We start from the raw sequence: 17,786 nt of genomic DNA, 5'->3' as shown, positions 1-17,786 counted from the left end.
CGGTTTTATTACAAATCAATTCTTTACTGTGAAGATCTTGCATGGATTGGTCTGAACCTGCCTAACACAAGGGAGGGGAAGTCAGGGAAGACCCAGGGGACGGGAGGTGAGAGGAGCCCTGTTGTCAGACCCTAGGTTGGGATGTGAAGAAGAGAGGAAGGTAGTCCTCATATGTGACCTTGAGTTCCAAAATATTCCAAGGTCTCTGTGTGGGTAGAAAAGAATGGGGACCTGACCTGAAGTTTCTAATAAGGTTTCCTTGGCTCTGTAATCATGTCATATCTTCTTATACCTTCCCTCGAACCTAGAGTTGGAGGAGAAGAAAGCATGGAGGATCCTATTTCCCCAGGAAAAAATTGGGGGGCCCTTCCCCCCACTCTGCTACTTGTCTGTCTGCTGAGGAACTGGGACCTGTACAAACTAGTCCTCTTTTGGCTCTCTCCCCAGGGGAACAGATCCTTTCCAAGTGAGACAAGAGGACTGGGGAATGCTGGGGCAGTCTGGGAAGGAGCCTGAGGAGCAATCCAATGTCCCAATCTGCCCCCCCCTCCCCTTTCTCTGCCTGCCTCACAGACTTAAATTCTCCGCACCCATCCCTAGCTGCCACTCCCAGGCTTCACATGGCAAGCTCTACCTGGAGACCCTTAGCCAGGGCACACTCGGGGAGCTGGGTGGGATGGAGTGGGGTTTGTGCTACTACAGAGATCCCTCTTCTTTTTCTTTGATTCCCCCATCTTCATTTGCTGTTTAGCCATTTGCTATGATGATTTTGGGCAGGGAGAGGAGGTGTCAAAGAAGATATACAAAAGGCCTTACTGGGGATAGAAGTATCCTGAGAAGAAAGTTTGGAGGGGGAGTAATTTTTGTAGGGGCTAGGATGGTCTGGGATTTGATGAAGTAGAATGGGTCAGGAGATAGGGAACCCAAACAAGTAGGGCTTTCTCCAGTGTCTCTCTGGGACCTAGTCCATCTACTATACATCACCTTATTTATCCATTAGAAAAATTCAGAAAGAGCAAAGGAGAAAGGGAGTTGAAGTAATATTGAGATTCAAAAAGATGGGACCTTAGAAGAATTAGTTAGGTCTTCAGAATAATTTTAAGGAATGTTAGTAGTCCCTTGACCATAATATCAGTGGTCAATTCCCCACTCCCAAATCCTATCCTTCCTTTCTATCTCCTCACTCTCCAAATTCCTGAAGCTAGAAGAGGTATGGGTTAAAATCCTAGCTATAGCAGGAACTAGTTGTGTGTCCCTGCACAAGTAAGTTACTGTTTCTGAGCCTTGGTTTTCTCATCTGCAAAATGGGGACGATAAAACCTTTATCCATTCCTCATGAGGTTATTATGAGAAAAGTGTTTTGTTAACCTTAAATTTCTATTATTGTGAGCTTTCATTGTTCTAAACCCTACCGTACCACCTTGTAAATGCCATCTTCCACTTTCCAGATATGCCATCCTTTTTCTTCATTCTCTAGGTTTCTAGGTGCCTGTCCTCTAAGAATCTTAATTTTTTTTAAGTCCTTTGTGGGAGGGGTGATAATGACTAGAAGCAAAAGATCCCAATCTGTTTCTCAGTCTCCGTCTTATTGTCTCTCTCACACACATTCACACACTTCTCAGGCACCCATTTCTATATGAAAATTCTCTGGCTCCTAAACCTGGAGATATACATATTATACACACGTGTTCTTCATGCTAATGTTTGTATATGTATAGATCCAAGTCAAAATACACTTATGCTTATTAGAACCCACATGGCTTTACATCTTAGTGTCAGGGGATACATGTGCTTCTCTTGTTGGAACACATCTCCATATTATGACACACACATGTGGTTGTGTGTTGCTAAGCATGTGTGGGTCCTGTGTTGGAGGTGCAGAGCCTTTGAATATTTCATGCCTAGAGCTGGCAGCTGCCTCTCCCGCTTACACTCTTGCTTGCTTTTCCCTCTGCTCCAGCGTCTGTGTTTATTTGTTTAATGAATTATTTATCCATAGCCCCCCCCTTTCCCCCTAGCCTCCCCCTCCCCCAGGCCCCAGCCTCTATGATTTATTGAACACTGCTCAGCTCTGCAGTTGCCACCCGCTGTCCCAGGAGCTGTGTCTGGCCATACTAGCTAGAGAGCTTCTCTTTCCCATAGACCTGCTCACTTCCTTGTGACTCTAGGCACTAAGCTAGGGAGACCCCACCAGAAGCAGGATCTCACCTTTTTAGCTGGGAGGTTAGGGAAATGGAAGAATGCCTTAAAGGTTTTGGAGTCTGAAAGGGTGGAGTCAGAGGTAAAGAAGGCCTGACAATAGTTAAGGCAGATACTGTGATATTTAGATGCCCAGACCTTATAGGGAAAGTCTTAGACTTTGGAGAAGAAGGCCAAAACTTTCCAATGGAAGAGCTCAGGTCCTAGAAAGAAGGACCTGAATTAGTTAATCGTGAGACCAAGCCCAAGGAAATCTCCAACCTCATAGAGAGATATTAAACCCTATGGCAATGAGCCCAAACCCCTAGAGGAATCCAACCCTTATAGAAAAGGGCCTCTATCTCTCCTTAGCATAGATATCTTTATCATCTAGAAGAGATGAAAATGGGAATAAGGAAAAAAATGAGGCTCCATTGATGAAGGCCTTGGACCCCTGAGAGGTAAGCTTTATGATGGTTGGCAGCAGTTAAAAAACAAAATGACAACATCTTACTGCCACAATATTTTAATGTTTACAAAATGGTCTTCTCTCAACAGTCCTTCGAGGTAGGTCATGTACATGTTATCATCACCATTTTATGCATGAAGAAACTGAGGCCCAGAGAAATAACTAGCACATAGCTAGTAAGTGTCACTGGCATAACTTGAATTCAGATCTATTGCCTGGTCTAGTTGTCCTTCCACTACAGTCACCTGTCTTGGGAAAAACCATAAGAAGCTCTCAGGAGAGGGAAGGGGAGACTATTTGTGAAGTTCCATCCAAACTACCCCAAGGGGCCTAATTTATCTTCTGATTTCTTAGGAGGGAGAGGAGATCCCCTAGGGGGATAGGAGAGCCCAGAGACAACACTATCAGCTCTTGCCTGCTTTCTGGGCAGCTATTGGGCACAGTGCCAATTCTGGTTGGTACTGCCTAGCAGGCACTTATGGAAAGCACATGATACACATGCCCTGATTCTGACGGTTTTTAATTGTGGGCATCAGGGTCAGGGGTATCCATGTGTGCCTCTCTCTAGGGGAAGCTGGGAATAGTGCCAACCCCTGTGGGTACAGGGGCTTGCCTAGGTTTCTGAAAACCATATCATCTCACCCATTAGCCTGATTCTTCCCACAACAGGAGTTTGGCATGTCCCTATTCCATATTCTTCATTCTTCCTCCTAACTTTAATCTATTGGGATAAAGAAAGGGAAAGAGAGAAGAGGAAAAGGGAGAAGAGGGAGAAGGAAGTGGAACAGCGGAGGAAACCAAAGTGTGTGCCAGATATGCGCATGTGTTTTTGCTTTTTGTGTGAAAGGAACTGTGTGCCTCAGCATAACTGTGTATACAGGGATTGTGTTGAAAGACCTGGTTTGTGGCCTGTGCTTTCCCCTCTGTGCTTCTGTATTCAGGTGTCTGAGAATGGGTGTGGAAAGGCTAGGTACCATTGGCTGTACTGGGAGGAGGGGGCGGGGAGGAAGAGTGTGTCCCTACCCCCAGCAGCCGGGGAAGCCCAAGTGTGTGAATGTAAAAGGCATGTGTCAGTGTGAGACTAGCTTCTTGCCAGTCTGTTCTTAATGACACCTTTTCCATGTTTTAGGAGATACCCCAGGACTCTAATCCAGAATGGGTTTTGTTGAGCTTAGAGCACCCTCCTCCTTTCCCCTCACTACTGATTTTCTCTTTCCATTAAGGAGTAAGGACTCTGATCATGGTCCTTTCCTAATCCTCACATTTTTAGGGCCTGAGTTCCCCCTTAACTTAATTGCATTCCCTATCCCACCCCTGCACTGCCTGCTCATCTGTCTGGGAAAGGCTACCAGATCACAATAGCAATCTCTCTTGTGCCAGGGTATCTGTCCACCTGCCTCCCTATATTTTGCCTTCTGCCCTCTGGGAACTGGCAAAGGGAGAAAGCTGAAAGGCGAGGATTGTGCTGTTAACAGATGTAAATATGTAAAGCGCTTAGCCAAGCTTAAAACACTATGTAGGTGTTAAGCTATTATTGCTGTTGTCATAGCTGTTGTTATTCTGCTTCTCTCTGTCCTCAAAAAACCACCCTCTCCCATTCCCAGTCATTTCCTAGATTAGAGACCCTTGAGATCTTTCATGCCCAGCCCTCACTCAGATCTTCCAGTTAGCAGAGGGACAGACTTCTCAGATCTTATGGTTTGAGTCTTGGATTAGTTTAGACCCATCCTGTCCAGGAGGAAAGGAGAGGTAGCCCTGGCTTCCAGCCTCCCAATCTCTTCACTTGGGGAATTCCTTTTTGGAAGCGGCGGGCTGCAAGTCCTTTTGATAGCTTCTCAACCAGAGCCAGGGGAAGAGGAGGAGGACCAGAAAGCGCAAGCGCGTTCCCGAGAGGGGAGGGAAGCCCGAGTTCCCATCTCCCACGCGCCGCGCGAGCCCGGACAGGGAAGGGAGAGGGGCGGGGCCTTTGGGTGGGTGGGCGCGCGCCGGGGGCGGGGCGTCGGGGGCGCGCCGGGCGAGCAGAGGGGGAAGGGTGGGGGCGTGGCCTAGGGCTCGGGGGGCCGGCGGTGGCGGCGGCGGCGGCAGCAGCAGGGAGCTGGGGAGCGGAGAAGCGGCGAGCGGAGCTCAGTCGGGGGGCGGCGGCGGCGGCGGCTTCGGGGATGGCGGCGGCTCCGCTGCTGCTGCTGCTGCTGCTGGTGCCCGTGCCGCTGCTGCCGCTGCTGGCCCAAGGGCCCGGGGGGGCGCTGGGGAACCGGCATGCGGTGTACTGGAACAGCTCCAACCAGCAGTGAGTCCGAGGGAACCCGGAGACCCCCGGGAGGGCGGGGGTTCGGGGGAGGCTGGGGCCCGGAGATGGAGGGCAGATCGGGAGGCGCCGGGGGGATCTGGGGAGATGGGGGTGGGCGCCAGCAGGAGTCTAAGAGGGATGCAAGGAGAGGCCTGGGAAGGGGGGTCGGAGTAGGTCGGAAAGAAGGGGGCGCTAGGGACATTGGGGGGCGCGGGGTGGGGAAGCCTGGAGATCAAGGCATCGGGGTCTTGGGATGGGCGCGCTGGAGAGATTGGGGCCGGCTCAGGTGGGAGGGAGAGGGCGCTGGGGGCGTCTGGGAAGATTCAAGGGGAGTATCTGAGGGTTCTGATTTAGTAGGTTGGGGAGCAGTAGCGTAGGGGGATGTGCTAAGGAAGCTGTCCAGATCCCCGGAACCCCTTTCCCTCCCTATTTCTCGCGGCACCACACAGCGGGAGTCGCACGCCCCCGTCCTACATCCCCACCCTCCTTCCCCGCCCCCGCGCTTGGTCAGGGGGCCCGGATTTGGGGGTGTCTTCCTGGGAAGCCCTGGAAGAAGAGATCAACTTAGGGAAGGCAGGTTTCAGAAGGCCATTGACCTGCTTTCATTTGGGAGGATGTTTAAGAGCGGTGTTTGGGGTTCTCTCAGTCTCATCTTTTCAAAGTGGGGGCGAGGGACTTATGGGGGGGAGTTGTCTCTATCTTTGAATCTCCCCGAGAGGACAGGAAAAATGAGTGTTATGGTGTCTGTGTGAATGTCAGCTTCTGAGTGTGTGGGTTGTGTTGCTGACTTGGGGTACCCTGCCTGGACTCGCTGTTCACTCTAGAATGAGAGCTGTGGGGCAATAAAGAGATAGAGAGATATGGAGGATGAAGCGCTGGGGAGGGGGGGCTGTCATGTCACAAACACACACTCAGCTTGGAGGTGGTGTGTGTGAGCGGGCGTGCGCCGCTGTCAATGTGCATGTGTCTGAGTGTGTGATTTGTGTGTCTGCGTCGACGATGGTGTCTGGGGGTGGGGTGGGGGTGATGGTAGGAGAGGGCTGTCAGCCTGTTGGGGAAGGGGCGGTCAGGGTCCATTTGGGGTTGTGTGTGGAGTATGGAAGTGTGTGGTTATGCCCGAGTTCGTGTGGTTGTCAGTGTCTCGGTCTCCGGGATACGTGTGTGGTACGTCTGGGTCAGGTTGTGTATGTTTTCCTCGGATGTGTATGCTGGGCGTTTGTGGTTGTGTGTTTCGGCTGGGCTTGTCACTGTGTGTCTGCTGTGCCCTGGCTATTCATCTTCGTGTGGTTGTGTGGCCCGGTTCTGTATGTCAGTCCTTGCTTCTCTCTCACTCTTCGCTGCCCTTGTTTCCTCCTCCCCACGGAGCTGCTGTGTGTATCGCCCTCGCTTCTTTCGAGTGTTGAGTGTGTATGTTGGGGGGGTCTGTCCCTAGGGGTGAGGGGGGTTTAAGGGGAGCTCACTGTCACACCTGCCTGGGCGGCGACGGGAGAAGGTCTAGATATTAACCCCTCCCCAAGGGAAGAGGATGACTTAGGGAGCAAACCGTAATGCCCTGGAGGGAGGGGGCCCTGGAGAACAGAGCAGCCCCGACCCCCAACCTCCCAGGGGAGGGGCTGCCTCGCGCGGCTTCGTTCTTTGTTGTTTTGGGCTCAGCGGCTCCCCCTCCTCCTAGCGCCCGGAGTGTCAGACTAGGGGGTGGGGTGGGGATGAGCCAACACCCCCTCCCACAATCTTGGAAATCTTAAGTGGTAGAGGATTTGTCTCTTGGCCTGCCCCCTCCCCCAGCGGGAAGGGGAGAGTTTCGGAGGGCTAGAGGAAATGATTGGGGGGGTAAGATGGCACCCCCTCTCCACTTTTCTCTTCTCTCCCCCACCCCTGGGCACGCACGCCTCTCCGCCCCTCTAGAGTCTGGTGGAGAGTCGGGAGCGAGTAGGTAAGGGGGCTCTTGGGTCTCCCCGCTGCCCTTAAGGGCCCGCCCGCTTTGAAAGGCGATGGTGATGGTGGAGGGATGCAAGACTTGATCCTGAGCGGTTGGTGGTAGGAAGGTCAGGGCCTCCCCCACCTGAGCACAGGTGATAATTCCAGTGTAGGAGTGGGGGCGGTTCAGGCTGGGGGGTGGGGGTAACTCTCCCCTTGGCTGCCTTGCATTGAAGACTGTCGGGCGAGGAGGGGGAAGTGTCCTAGGGGCGAGTAGGGCACCGCCCCCCCCTCCTTGCTTCCCTCGGCCTTTGTTGCCGCTGCGCCCGGGCTCCCCGGCTCCCTCACTGCGGCAGCCGCGGCCCCATAAATCGTGAGAGCGACGTGCTCCGGAGCCGGGAGAAGAGAGGGCCGGGGAGCTGGGGGCGGGGAGCGGGAGAGCTTGGGGGCGGGGCCTTACGGAGCCACAGGCTTCCACCGCCCCTCACCCCCCACCCGGGGTCACGTGGGGAGGGGCTCTACTTGCCACCCCCGGATCACGTGGGAAGGGTCTCTGGCCCCCTTGGGGGTCACGTGGGTAGGGCCCTTGCTATCCCGCCCCTTAGAGGTCACGTGGGAGGGGGCCTTTATATCCACCCCCCTTAACACCCCCCACACCACCACCACCCCCCCCCGGTTAAGTGAGGAGGGTCCGTCACCTAATGAGGTCACATTGGGGGTGGGCAGCCAAGGGCCAAAGAGGCTCAGGTTTCCAGGTCCAAATCCTACAGAGGGGCCCCTTAGTGGGGGCATAGTCTGTACAGAGCCTGCACCTGCTGGGCAGACTGTGGCCAAAGTGGGAAGGGTATGGGGGTGGGGGGTAGAGAAGGAGATGGAAAGGACCTGGATTGTAGGCTACAATCAGCCCATGAATTGAGGAGCTTGGCAGAAGGCATGTCTGGGATTCTCTCAGTCTGTTTTCTGTCTCATATCCTTGTGTATATGGAGGTCTGGTGTCTTGGCGCCCCCTCCACCCCAATTTCTTGGTCTGTGTTTATTAGTATCTCACACCGTGCTTGTCTCTTTATCACTGCCTTGTTTTCAGTCCCTCTCTACCTTTGCCTATGTCTCTGTTCCGATTTCTGCCTCTATTCCCTGCCTTTGCGAGACTTCCTCGCTCGGTCTTCGTTTCTTACGTTCCTGGCAGCTTCTATCTCTGTGTGCCACTGTCTTTGCTTCTGTTCCTGTCTCTCCTCTGTCTCTGACTCTCTGCTTCAGTCTCTGTGTGTCTCTCCGCTCCTCTCCGCCGCTGCAGATCAATAAACCTTCGCCGCCGCCGCTGCTGTCGCAGGGAGGAGGGGGCGGTGGGGGGCGGGCGGTGTTCATTCTCCGCCCCCAGTTGGGGTAGGGGGAAGTCCGGGGCATAGACCCGGCGCTATGGGGGTAGGAGGGGGCGAGCTTTTGCAGGGAAAAGGTTCTTCACGGTCTCCCGGGGCCCTGGGGCCTTGCTGTTGGGATGCTCCCGCAGGGATGTTGGGACGACCCAGGGTGGGGTGGGTTGGATAGGAGGGCGCCTAAACGTGCACGCGCGCCCGAGAGCGCGCTCTCGCCCCCTCTCTTCTCCCACCCGGGAGGACGCGCAGACCCCCACGTCGCGCGCACGTGGCCCAAGCCTCTACCTGCTGTAGGGAAAAACTGAAAGCGCTGTTGCGGGAGCGCGCAACGGAGCCGGCGCTCCAGTGCCTAACGCCGGGGTAGGGAGGCAAGAACAGGACAGGGAGTTTTTGATCTTTCTTCTCTCTCTTCTCAGTCGCCCTGTTTCTCAGCTCCTCCCCTCTGCACCCTAGAGTTGCTCTTTGCTGTTATGGTGGGGGCATGTAGGGAATTTAACAAGTTCCCAGGGATCCCCTTGATTCCCCTCTCCCCATTCGAAGCACAGCCTTGCCTCGTTAGATGCCCTGTTTGTGCATCCCTAATTGCCCCGGGGGGAGAGACCCAAGACACCCCGCCACTTCTCTCTTGGGGCACCTTAGTGTGAGGGCGGGGCCACAGCTTGAAAGCCAGAACGCCTGAGTCCCTCTCCCCGGTCTGCTAAGGGGACAGGACTCTGGAGATGGTGGGGGCGATAGAGTTGGGTAGGAGATAGAGTGGTCGACAGGCTAGTTATAATTCTTAACTAAAGGGATAGAAGAAGTGATAGAGTAGTGATAGAGAGGAGGAAAGTAGAAGGAAAAAAGCGGACGCCAGATATAGCCAGAGACCTGTGTTGCTGAAATAATGGGGTGAGAAGGCAATATAGCAAGGTGGTAGTGTGCCTAGCCTTGATGAGAGTGGGGGAGGTGAGAGGTACTAGGGTAGGGGAGCCCAAGGTTTCAGCTCTCGGTGTACGTGGAGGAAAGGGAAGGGTAAGAGGTAGAATGAAGACAATTGGTTCTAAGGAGCATGGGTCTGGGTCCTCCTTCCCGGCCTACACACTACGCTCCCTTGAGGGCTTAGTTTAGCTTCCTTGGGAACTGGGAGGGGGTAATCAAGGCAGTTGTCCTCCTCACAACCCTGAGAAGAGAGTAGGATTGACAGTTTCAATTAAAGTGCTGAATTCAACCCTACGCCTTCCTGGAGTAGCGGTTGGGGAAGGCTGGCACCCAGCCCCTCCCCCACCAGATGCCAATTGGACACAAACCTTTGTGGGGGAGGCTGTGGTGGGGCAAGTGCCCATTGCCCACATGGTGGGAATGGAGGGGAGGGAATTTAGGGAATATTTTGAACAGAGATTTACATTCTGCCCTATTCTGTGTAAAGGGAGGTAACAGCTGCCGCTTAGCTTCCCTTTTATAAGGCTCCCATTGCCAGCTCTACTAATTAAGCTGAGGCACCTGAGAAGTGATACTTGCTGGAATGAGGTGGGGGGGGTGGAGTACAGGGGTGGTGTAACTGGGTGGAGCCGATTTGGGGTGGGCATGTAGGTATTGGGCGGGGCCATAAGACAGAGGCCCCAGTGTAGTGAGGACGAAATTGGCACGAGGCATGGTGATGGGGAAGTGCTGGCACAACACCCCCCAAATTTTCAATGTCTCTTCAACCCTGAGAGAGAAGAGGGAATCTTTGGGGTTGGGGGTGGAGAGGGCCCTTGGGCGGAGGCTGAAAGCCCAGCCCAGTCAAACCCGTTTGCCTGCTCCCAGTGCCCCAGGCCAGAGCTCCTGCCCACCCAGGTACCTGGGCCAGGGAGGGGCCTGAGTGACCCATCACCCCTGTGGGAACCAAGTGGAGAGGGTGGCATACCTGATGACTCAATGGGGGTAGTGCCTTTTTCTCACAAGGGGTGCCCCTAACCTTGTATACATTCCAACTGGCAAGACACCTCAGCCCTGGAAAAAGGGTGCTGGAGACAGGGTGGGAAAGGGGAGAAAAGGCTAGAGAAGCAGGGCAAGGGAGAATGGGACCCTCTGTGACACCCTATTTTGAGACTTCCAAGCTTGTTATCCTAATGGCTGCTAATTAATATTTTTGGAAGTAGGAATTGCTTAGTGATGTTTGGGGGATCCAGTCCCTGTTCTCAGGGTGTTCCCAGAGACTGGGGTCCCCAAATGAGTTGGTACTTTCCTTAACCTCCTTGTCAACCCTCACCCCAGGAAAGAGAAGATTCTCTGTCCCCAAGGGGTAAAGTGAAATATGCCCCTATTACTTTCTCCATCTAATTGCCCCATCCCATCTGTGACCCCATTCACTGCAGGAGAGGAGATAAAACCCAAACTTTGATGGCACCAGTGAGGTGGGCAGGCAGCATCTCCAACAGTAACGGATGAAGGGACCGGGATCCCCAGTGTTCCATATGGTACAGTGGATTAGAGCTGTGCTCCTTACTTTCTGTGTGACCTTGGGCAAGTCATTTTATTTCTATAGGTCTTGGTTTCTTTATCTGTAAAATAGGTGGTTTGGACCAGGTGATTTTAGAGATTCCCCTATGGTTCTAAATCTGTCATCCTATGATTCTTTGACCTTTTAAAGAGGAGGCCAAGCCTTTTCATATGGATGTTGAGCCCCTTACATATTTTTCTGCTTGGAACTATTGGTGGATGAACAGCTATGCCCAAGTTGGAAGGGGAAGTAGGGTGTGAAATAAGAGCTTTGGTAGTTTGATATGATGCTAAGTAAGGTCCGTCCCTTGGGCTGTTTGGTGCTCAAAGTCAGGGTAATAAATTCCTTTTGTGGGACAAAGGGGTGTGAGAGAAGACACTGGGAGAAGGAGCTGAGGGAAAATAGGGCAGGATCTATCTGAGTGTGTGTGTGTGTGAACTAGCAAGAGGATAGGGGTGGAGAGAGGGCCAGTGGATGGGAGCTGGGGCTGTCAGCATATCAGGTACATCTACATAGCACACGTAAGACTTAGCTTACATACAGGTGTCTGGTGGGGCAAACACTGTATGCTGAACATATTTGTGTATCTGCCCTAGGACTAATACATGTGCATGCAAGAGGCTTATACAAGTATGTTTGAGGATAGGCTCAATATGATACACCAGGAGGTGGCAAGTGTGAAAGGTGTGCTGGGTAGGAAGGTGTCCTTCAGAGTGACATGGTGGGGAACCTCACCCTCCCTCTCAAATCCTCCCAGGTACCCCAGGTGTACTGTGGGGGATGGGTACTCCTGGCCGGCCTGGGAGTCGCCTGGGCCTGCTTGTTGCCATGGTGACCAACGCACATGTTTTCCCCTTTGCACATACTCCTTTTAGTGGGCAGGGCTTAGATTGCCTGAGCTTCTGCTGCCCCCAGGTGGTGTCTGTAGGCTGGAAGTGTGAATGAACAGAGAGGAGAACAGAGTAAAGAGGGTCAGGGATGTGGTCCTAATTACTGGGGAAAGTGGCTTGGGTCCCACTGCAGGGAGGTAAGAAGAAAAATTGAAGCTGAAGAAAGGCTGGGGCTGGGAGGAAAGGGTGAGAAGTTGCAGGGATCCTGGGAAAAGAAAGCTAGAAAGACATTGGGGAAGGATATTGAGAGTGGGGGGTAGGCACGGAGGGGAGACACCAGGGAAGATATGGTGGGAAGACACTGGGGAGAGGGGCAGGGACTGGGGAGGACACTAGGGGAGCGAAGTTGTATGAGGAAGAAAGAAGAGTGGGGAGGATATTGGGGGAGGGGGCAGAGAAGGGACACAGGAAAGAAAGACACTAAGGGAGAAGGGTGGGGCTGGGGAGCACTAGAGAAAGAGTTAGGGGATACTAAGGGAAGAGGGGCAGAGAGAGAGGGACTTAGGTGGAGAGGAAGGGACTAGGACAATACTGGGGAGATGGGCAAGGCTAAGGGGGCCCTGGGATAAAGGGGGGGCTGGGGGCACAGAAGAAATGGGAGAGACTGGGACAGCAGAGGAAAGGCAGGGTGGAAAAGATTCAGGGGGAGATGGACAGGTGCTGGGTTAACTTTAGGGGAGGAGGGAGAGTCTGGGGAACATTGAGGGAAAGGAAGAAAGGTTATGGGAGGGGCCAAGAGTTAAGGGCACGGGTGGAGAGGGGAGGGGGAAAGGGAGAGGATGAGGGAGGATACTGAAGGTTTACCAAGGAAAAGTGGTTAGGCTGGGAGACCAGGAGAAAGGGACAAGGGTAGAAAGGATACTGGGGAGATGATTGGGACTGTGGGGACACTATAGGATTGTGAACGGGCTGAGGGCTGCTGGGGCAAAGGGAAGAGGAATGAGGAGAATATTGTAGGAGAAGGGTAATGGGGAGAAATAATAACGGATTTGAGGAGAAGGTGGGTGGACTAGAAAGACAATGGGGGCAGTAGTGTGACTTGGGGAGCAGTAAGGGGAGGAGGGATCCCGGTCTTGGGTTCTGATTACTTCCCTTCGCCCTGCAGCCTACGGCGAGATGGTTACACAGTCCAGGTGAATGTGAACGATTACCTGGACATCTACTGCCCACACTACAACAGCTCAGGCTCAGGGCCAGGAGCAGGCCCGGGACCCGGAGGCGGGGCGGAACAGTATGTGCTGTATATGGTGAGCCGAAGCGGCTACCGAACCTGCAATACCAGCCAGGGTTTTAAGCGCTGGGAATGCAACCGACCCCACGCTCCCCACAGCCCCATCAAGTTCTCAGAGAAGTTCCAGCGCTATAGCGCCTTCTCACTGGGCTATGAATTCCACGCAGGCCAAGAGTACTACTACATCTGTGAGTGACAGGCCCAAGAATGGATGGGACTGCCGGGGCATGGGAAGAGGGAGAGGGCGGGGCCTCAGAGTAGCAAGTTCTAGGAGAAAGTTTGAGGGCGGGGCCTCGACCTACACTATCTATGAATGACAACCCAAGGACCAAGTATAGGAAAGGGTCCTTGGTCAGAGGCCATGTCCTAGACACCCTCGGGTGGAACGCAAGGAGAAGCTGAAGTTTTAGGATAAGGCTGTCGCTCTCGGTGATAATTTCTCTAGGATGGGATATAGTGAAGGGATAGCACAGTGCTGTGAATGACATGCCAGGAGCAGGGGGTAGGGAGGGACCAAGGGTATAAATTTGCGTAGAGTGGGGTCGGGCTAGGGAGTATCTCCAGGAGATCTTCCTGGTGTGGGTCCACAGGTAACAATTGTGTCCAATACCACCTAAGAGACTAGGGGACCGATAGGAAAGGTTTCTGTTTTAAAAGGAGGGCTGGGAGGAGGGCGGATTTTCTAGCCTGGAAGTCCTGGAGTCCAGTTCCGTCTGTCTCCTCCCTCAGCGACGCCCACGCACAACCTGCACTGGAAGTGTCTGAAGATGAAGGTGTTCGTCTGCTGTGCCTCCAGTGAGTATCCCTTTGCCAATATCAGCCATCTCCCAATCCCCAGCTCCCCCGCTTTGGGGCACCCCCCAGCTTCCTGGGGGTGGGGGCAGAGGCAACACTGGGGAGGAGTTTATCCCCCAGCTGTAGCGGAGGGGAAGGGGGTCCTGGCCCTGACGAGCTCCCCTCCTCTCTTCCCCATCCCCCACCCCACCCCGCAGCATCGCACTCCGGGGAGAAGCCGATCCCCACCCTCCCCCAGTTCACCATGGGCCCCAATGTGAAGATCAACGTGCTGGGTGAGTCTGCGCAGCGCCCTCTGGTGGCCACTGCTAGAACTGCAGCCCCACCCTCACTGGTGCCTTCCCTTCTGGCTCACCTTTGCATGTGCCCATCCCTCCCTGCCCCGCAAAGGGTATAGACCCCCTTCCTCCCCATTACCTGTGGGTGGGCATATCCCTTGCTCTGCTGCTACCCCGCTGCCGCGTCCGCCTGCTCTCTCCCAGGCCCAGTCCTCATCTGTACGTTTATCCACAGAGGACTTTGAGGGAGAGAATCCCCAGGTGCCCAAGCTGGAGAAAAGCATCAGCGGGACGAGCCCAAAGCGGGAACACCTGCCCCTTGCTGTGGCCATCGCCTTTTTCCTCATGATGCTCTTGGCCTCCTAGCTCTGCTCCCAGAGCAGGGAGAGGTGGAGGGCAGGGCTGGTGGGAGGAGCAGCCAAACCACCATCACCTTTCTGGAGGGAATTTTCTTCCCTGGATGGATTCGGGGTAGAGACCCTATGACGACTGTGCCCACCCCTCCCCTGTGCCATGCTAAGGGCTGGGCACTCTAACTCTACCAGGCATCCTGTTAGCAGGAACCCCAGGTTGGCCTGGGGCCTGCCTTGTGGCTCTGGAGATTTTTGGTACCAAATTGGGGAGGGGGGGAGAGGGGGGTTTTGGGCAGTGCCCAACTTCCTGCCTCCTCCTGGTGCCCTCCACCCTGCCCCCTGGTGCCCTTTCCTTCTTTTCTCCAAGAGAGACCCCAGCTAAGTTCCAGAAAGAGCAGTTTGGAGTCTGGGAGACAAATCTGTCCCTCCTCTCCAGGGGCAGAGCCAGGCCCCCTATCAGGGGGAGGGGACTAGGTGGGTGAGGGGGTGGGCACTGCCTGCTGCCCCCTCCCCCTGTTTACAGCAATAAGCACGTTCCCCTCCCCTGCCCCCACCCTATCCCACCTCATCCCAGGATTGTGGTTTGGATGGAGACCAAGTTTACAAGTAGTCACCCTGGGGGTGGGGGAGGGGTGAGGGCAAATGAACAAGGGTGGCTCGGGTGGCAGGTGGGCATGTACAGTCTCTATATCTCTATATATAATGTACAGACAGAGTCCCTTTCCCTTCCTAATCCCCTGGTCCCTTCTTGAACCTTCCCCTCCAGCTTTGGACCCCTTCCCTACCAGGCCTGGCCCCTACCCTGGGAGCCACCCCTGGCCCCTCGTTTGTCTTCTGTGAAGACACAACCTATGCAACGCACAGACACTTTTGGAGACCGTGAGACAACAACAACCCCACCCCCAGAGACCGGAACCCAACCCTTAAACCTTCCTACCCCCCACCTGTCCTGCCCCCCTCCTCTGGGACCTTTTTCAAGTGCTTTGGCTGTGACTTTCATACTCTGCTCTTAGTCTAAAAAAAATAAACTCCAGATAAAAACAACACAATTTCTGCGTGTATCTGCCTACACTTGCTTGAATAATGTATATGTTTTTCCTGCGAGGTAATGGGGTGAAGTGACTTGCCCAGAGTCACACAGATAGTAAGTGTCAAGTGTCTGAGGCCAGATTTGAACTCAGGTCTTCCTGAATCCAGGGCTGGTGCTCTATCCACTGTGCCATCTAGCTGCCCCCCATGTCAATATATATGTGAGGAGGGGAAAGAAACTAAAGGGAAGGGTAGAGAGAGAATTGAACAACTACCCAGTACTATTGATTAAGCATCTTCGAAGGAGGAGGAGATTGTAGGGTGCCGTGTTGGGCTTTGGGAGGGAGACACAGATGTGGGCAATTGACTTAACTCATTGCTGGAGACAAAGAGTATATAGAAAGCATGGGAACTGGGTGGGAGGTATCATTGTGGAGGAGATTTAGTGGATCAAAATATGGAGGAGGTGAGGGTCAACTTTGGCTTGTGCTCCTGGAGAGAAGATGAAGTGGGTATTCTAGGTAAGAAGCAGTCGGTGAAGTAGTGAATATGATATACAGGCTTAGAGAGCAGGAAGGAACCCAAGATCACCTACCCACTTATTTTCCAGAGCATTGGAAAGGGAAGGAGCAGAAAAAGATGGGATTAAAACCCAGGTCCTCTGATTCCAAATTTGGTGATTTAAAATGTAAAAAAAAAAAGTTGTATTGTGTACTACGTTCGGGGAGGGAACAAATAAGCCTGGTTCTGAGACTCCATACCAGAGAAATGAAGGAAAGGAAAAGGAAATAAGCATTTGTATAGTGCCTACTACAGGTGCCGAGCACTTTGCTAAGTGCTTTACAAATATTATCTCATTTGATTTTTATAATGACCCAGAGAGGTAAGTGCTGTTATTAGCCCCATTGAGGAAACTGAGGGAGACAGAGATTAAGTGACTAGTCCTGTTCACAAAGAAAAGTGTCTGAGGCTGTGTATGAACTCACTTCTTCCTGACTCCAGGTCCAGCACTCTGTCCGCTGTGCCATCTCAATGCCTAGAGCTGATTTGGTGAAAGAATAAAAGAGTTTATATTGGATGTGACAGCCAATGAGGTACTAGAGAATATTCTTGAGTAGGGGAAGTATCTACCATGTGTGTAAGAGCCAGGCACTTGCTTGGCACTGTGGTGGATACTAAAAATTAGGAGAGGGTTCCTTCCTGCCTTTTGGTCTAGTAGGTAAGAGAGCATGTATAACCCATACAACAAATGACTACCATGCAAGGCAGTAAGTACTGGAAGGACAGTAGATAGAACTCCAGGCCTGGAGTCAAGAAGACCTTAATTCAAGTCTGGCCTCAGATATTTCCTGGGCAATTAATTTAATCTCTGCCTGCCTCAGTTTCCTCACCTGTAAAAATGGGAATAATAATAGCATCTACCTCCCAGGTTTGTTGTGAAGATCAAATGAAGGGGCAGCTAGGTGGTGCAGTGGATAGAGCACCAGCCCTGGAGTCAGGAGGACCTGAGTTCAAATCCAGCCTCAGACACTAGCTGTGTGACCCTGAACAAGTCACTTAACCCCAATTGCCTCAAAAAAAAAATCAAATGAGGTAATATTTATAAAGTACCTTGTAAACCTTAAAGTGCTCTATAAATGCTAGTTACTGTTGTTAAGTCAAATCTTGTATCTAGAACTCATAGAACTTTAGAGATCAAAAGCCTGGGATCCACAAACCTTTATGAAAGATCTATGAACTTAGACGGGGAAGGTAAATGAAAAAAAAAAAAAACCTATGTATTTCAGTTACCTCTACCTGAGCATCAGTCTTTCCTTCAATTATGACTTTTTAAAAAAACTCATTATTCTGAGAAGAAGTCTATAGGCTTCACCAGACTGCCAGTGGGGTCCATAACACAAAAAGGTTAAGTACACCTGACCTGGGCTGATCCCTTCATTAAACAGATGAGAAAATTAAACCCCAGAGAGGTTGAATAATTGGTTGAAGATCTACGAGGCAAGTTCATGCCCAAGCTGGGATGTGAAGCCAAGTCTTCTAATTCCATGTTCCGTGTTTACATACTTTACACCACATTGTTAGCTAAATGAGCAACAAAGAGAAGTGATGCTAGAGGAGTTCCCAGGAAGGGACAATTACTCAGAGAAAAAGAGTAGTTCAATGGAAAGAGCACTGGCTGTGGAGTCCCAGGAACTAGGTTCAAATCCTGCCTCAGAGTATTACTGTCTGGAACCTTAGCTAAATCACAACCTCTCTGAGCTTCAATTGCCTTATCTATGAAATAAGCCAACTTGGATTAAATATAAATAGGGCAGTTAGGTGGATAGAGCTCTAGGCCTGTAGTTAGGAAGACCCGAATTCAAATCGAACCTCAGACACTTACTGGCTGTGTGACCTTGGGCAAGTCACTTAACCCCAATTGCCATATATAATATGATATAATATAATATAAATTTATATAGTCTCTGAGGTATCATCCAGCTCTAGTGCTATGATTCTGTGATTTGGTTCCGTCTTCAAGCTGA

General features: G+C 52.4%; 1 protein-coding gene across 1 annotated transcript; it reads left to right on the top strand.

Annotated features, from left to right (window-relative positions):
* The first annotated feature begins 4,806 nt into the window (after positions 1-4,806).
* On the top strand, positions 4,807-15,276 carry LOC114049698 (ephrin-A3). Its single transcript, XM_027871036.1, has 5 exons — positions 4,807-4,934; positions 12,681-12,994; positions 13,536-13,601; positions 13,799-13,876; positions 14,115-15,276. The coding sequence occupies exons 1-5, from the start codon at positions 4,807-4,809 to the stop codon at positions 14,243-14,245; spliced, it is 717 nt and encodes a 238-aa protein (XP_027726837.1). The 3' UTR covers positions 14,246-15,276.
* The last annotated feature ends 2,510 nt before the right edge of the window (positions 15,277-17,786 follow it).

The sequence above is a fragment of the Vombatus ursinus genome, unplaced genomic scaffold (assembly GCF_900497805.2).
Source record: "Vombatus ursinus unplaced genomic scaffold, bare-nosed wombat genome assembly UNPS02014798.1, whole genome shotgun sequence".
NCBI lineage: Eukaryota > Metazoa > Chordata > Mammalia > Diprotodontia > Vombatidae > Vombatus > Vombatus ursinus.
This window is presented reverse-complemented; position numbering and strand designations above follow the sequence as displayed.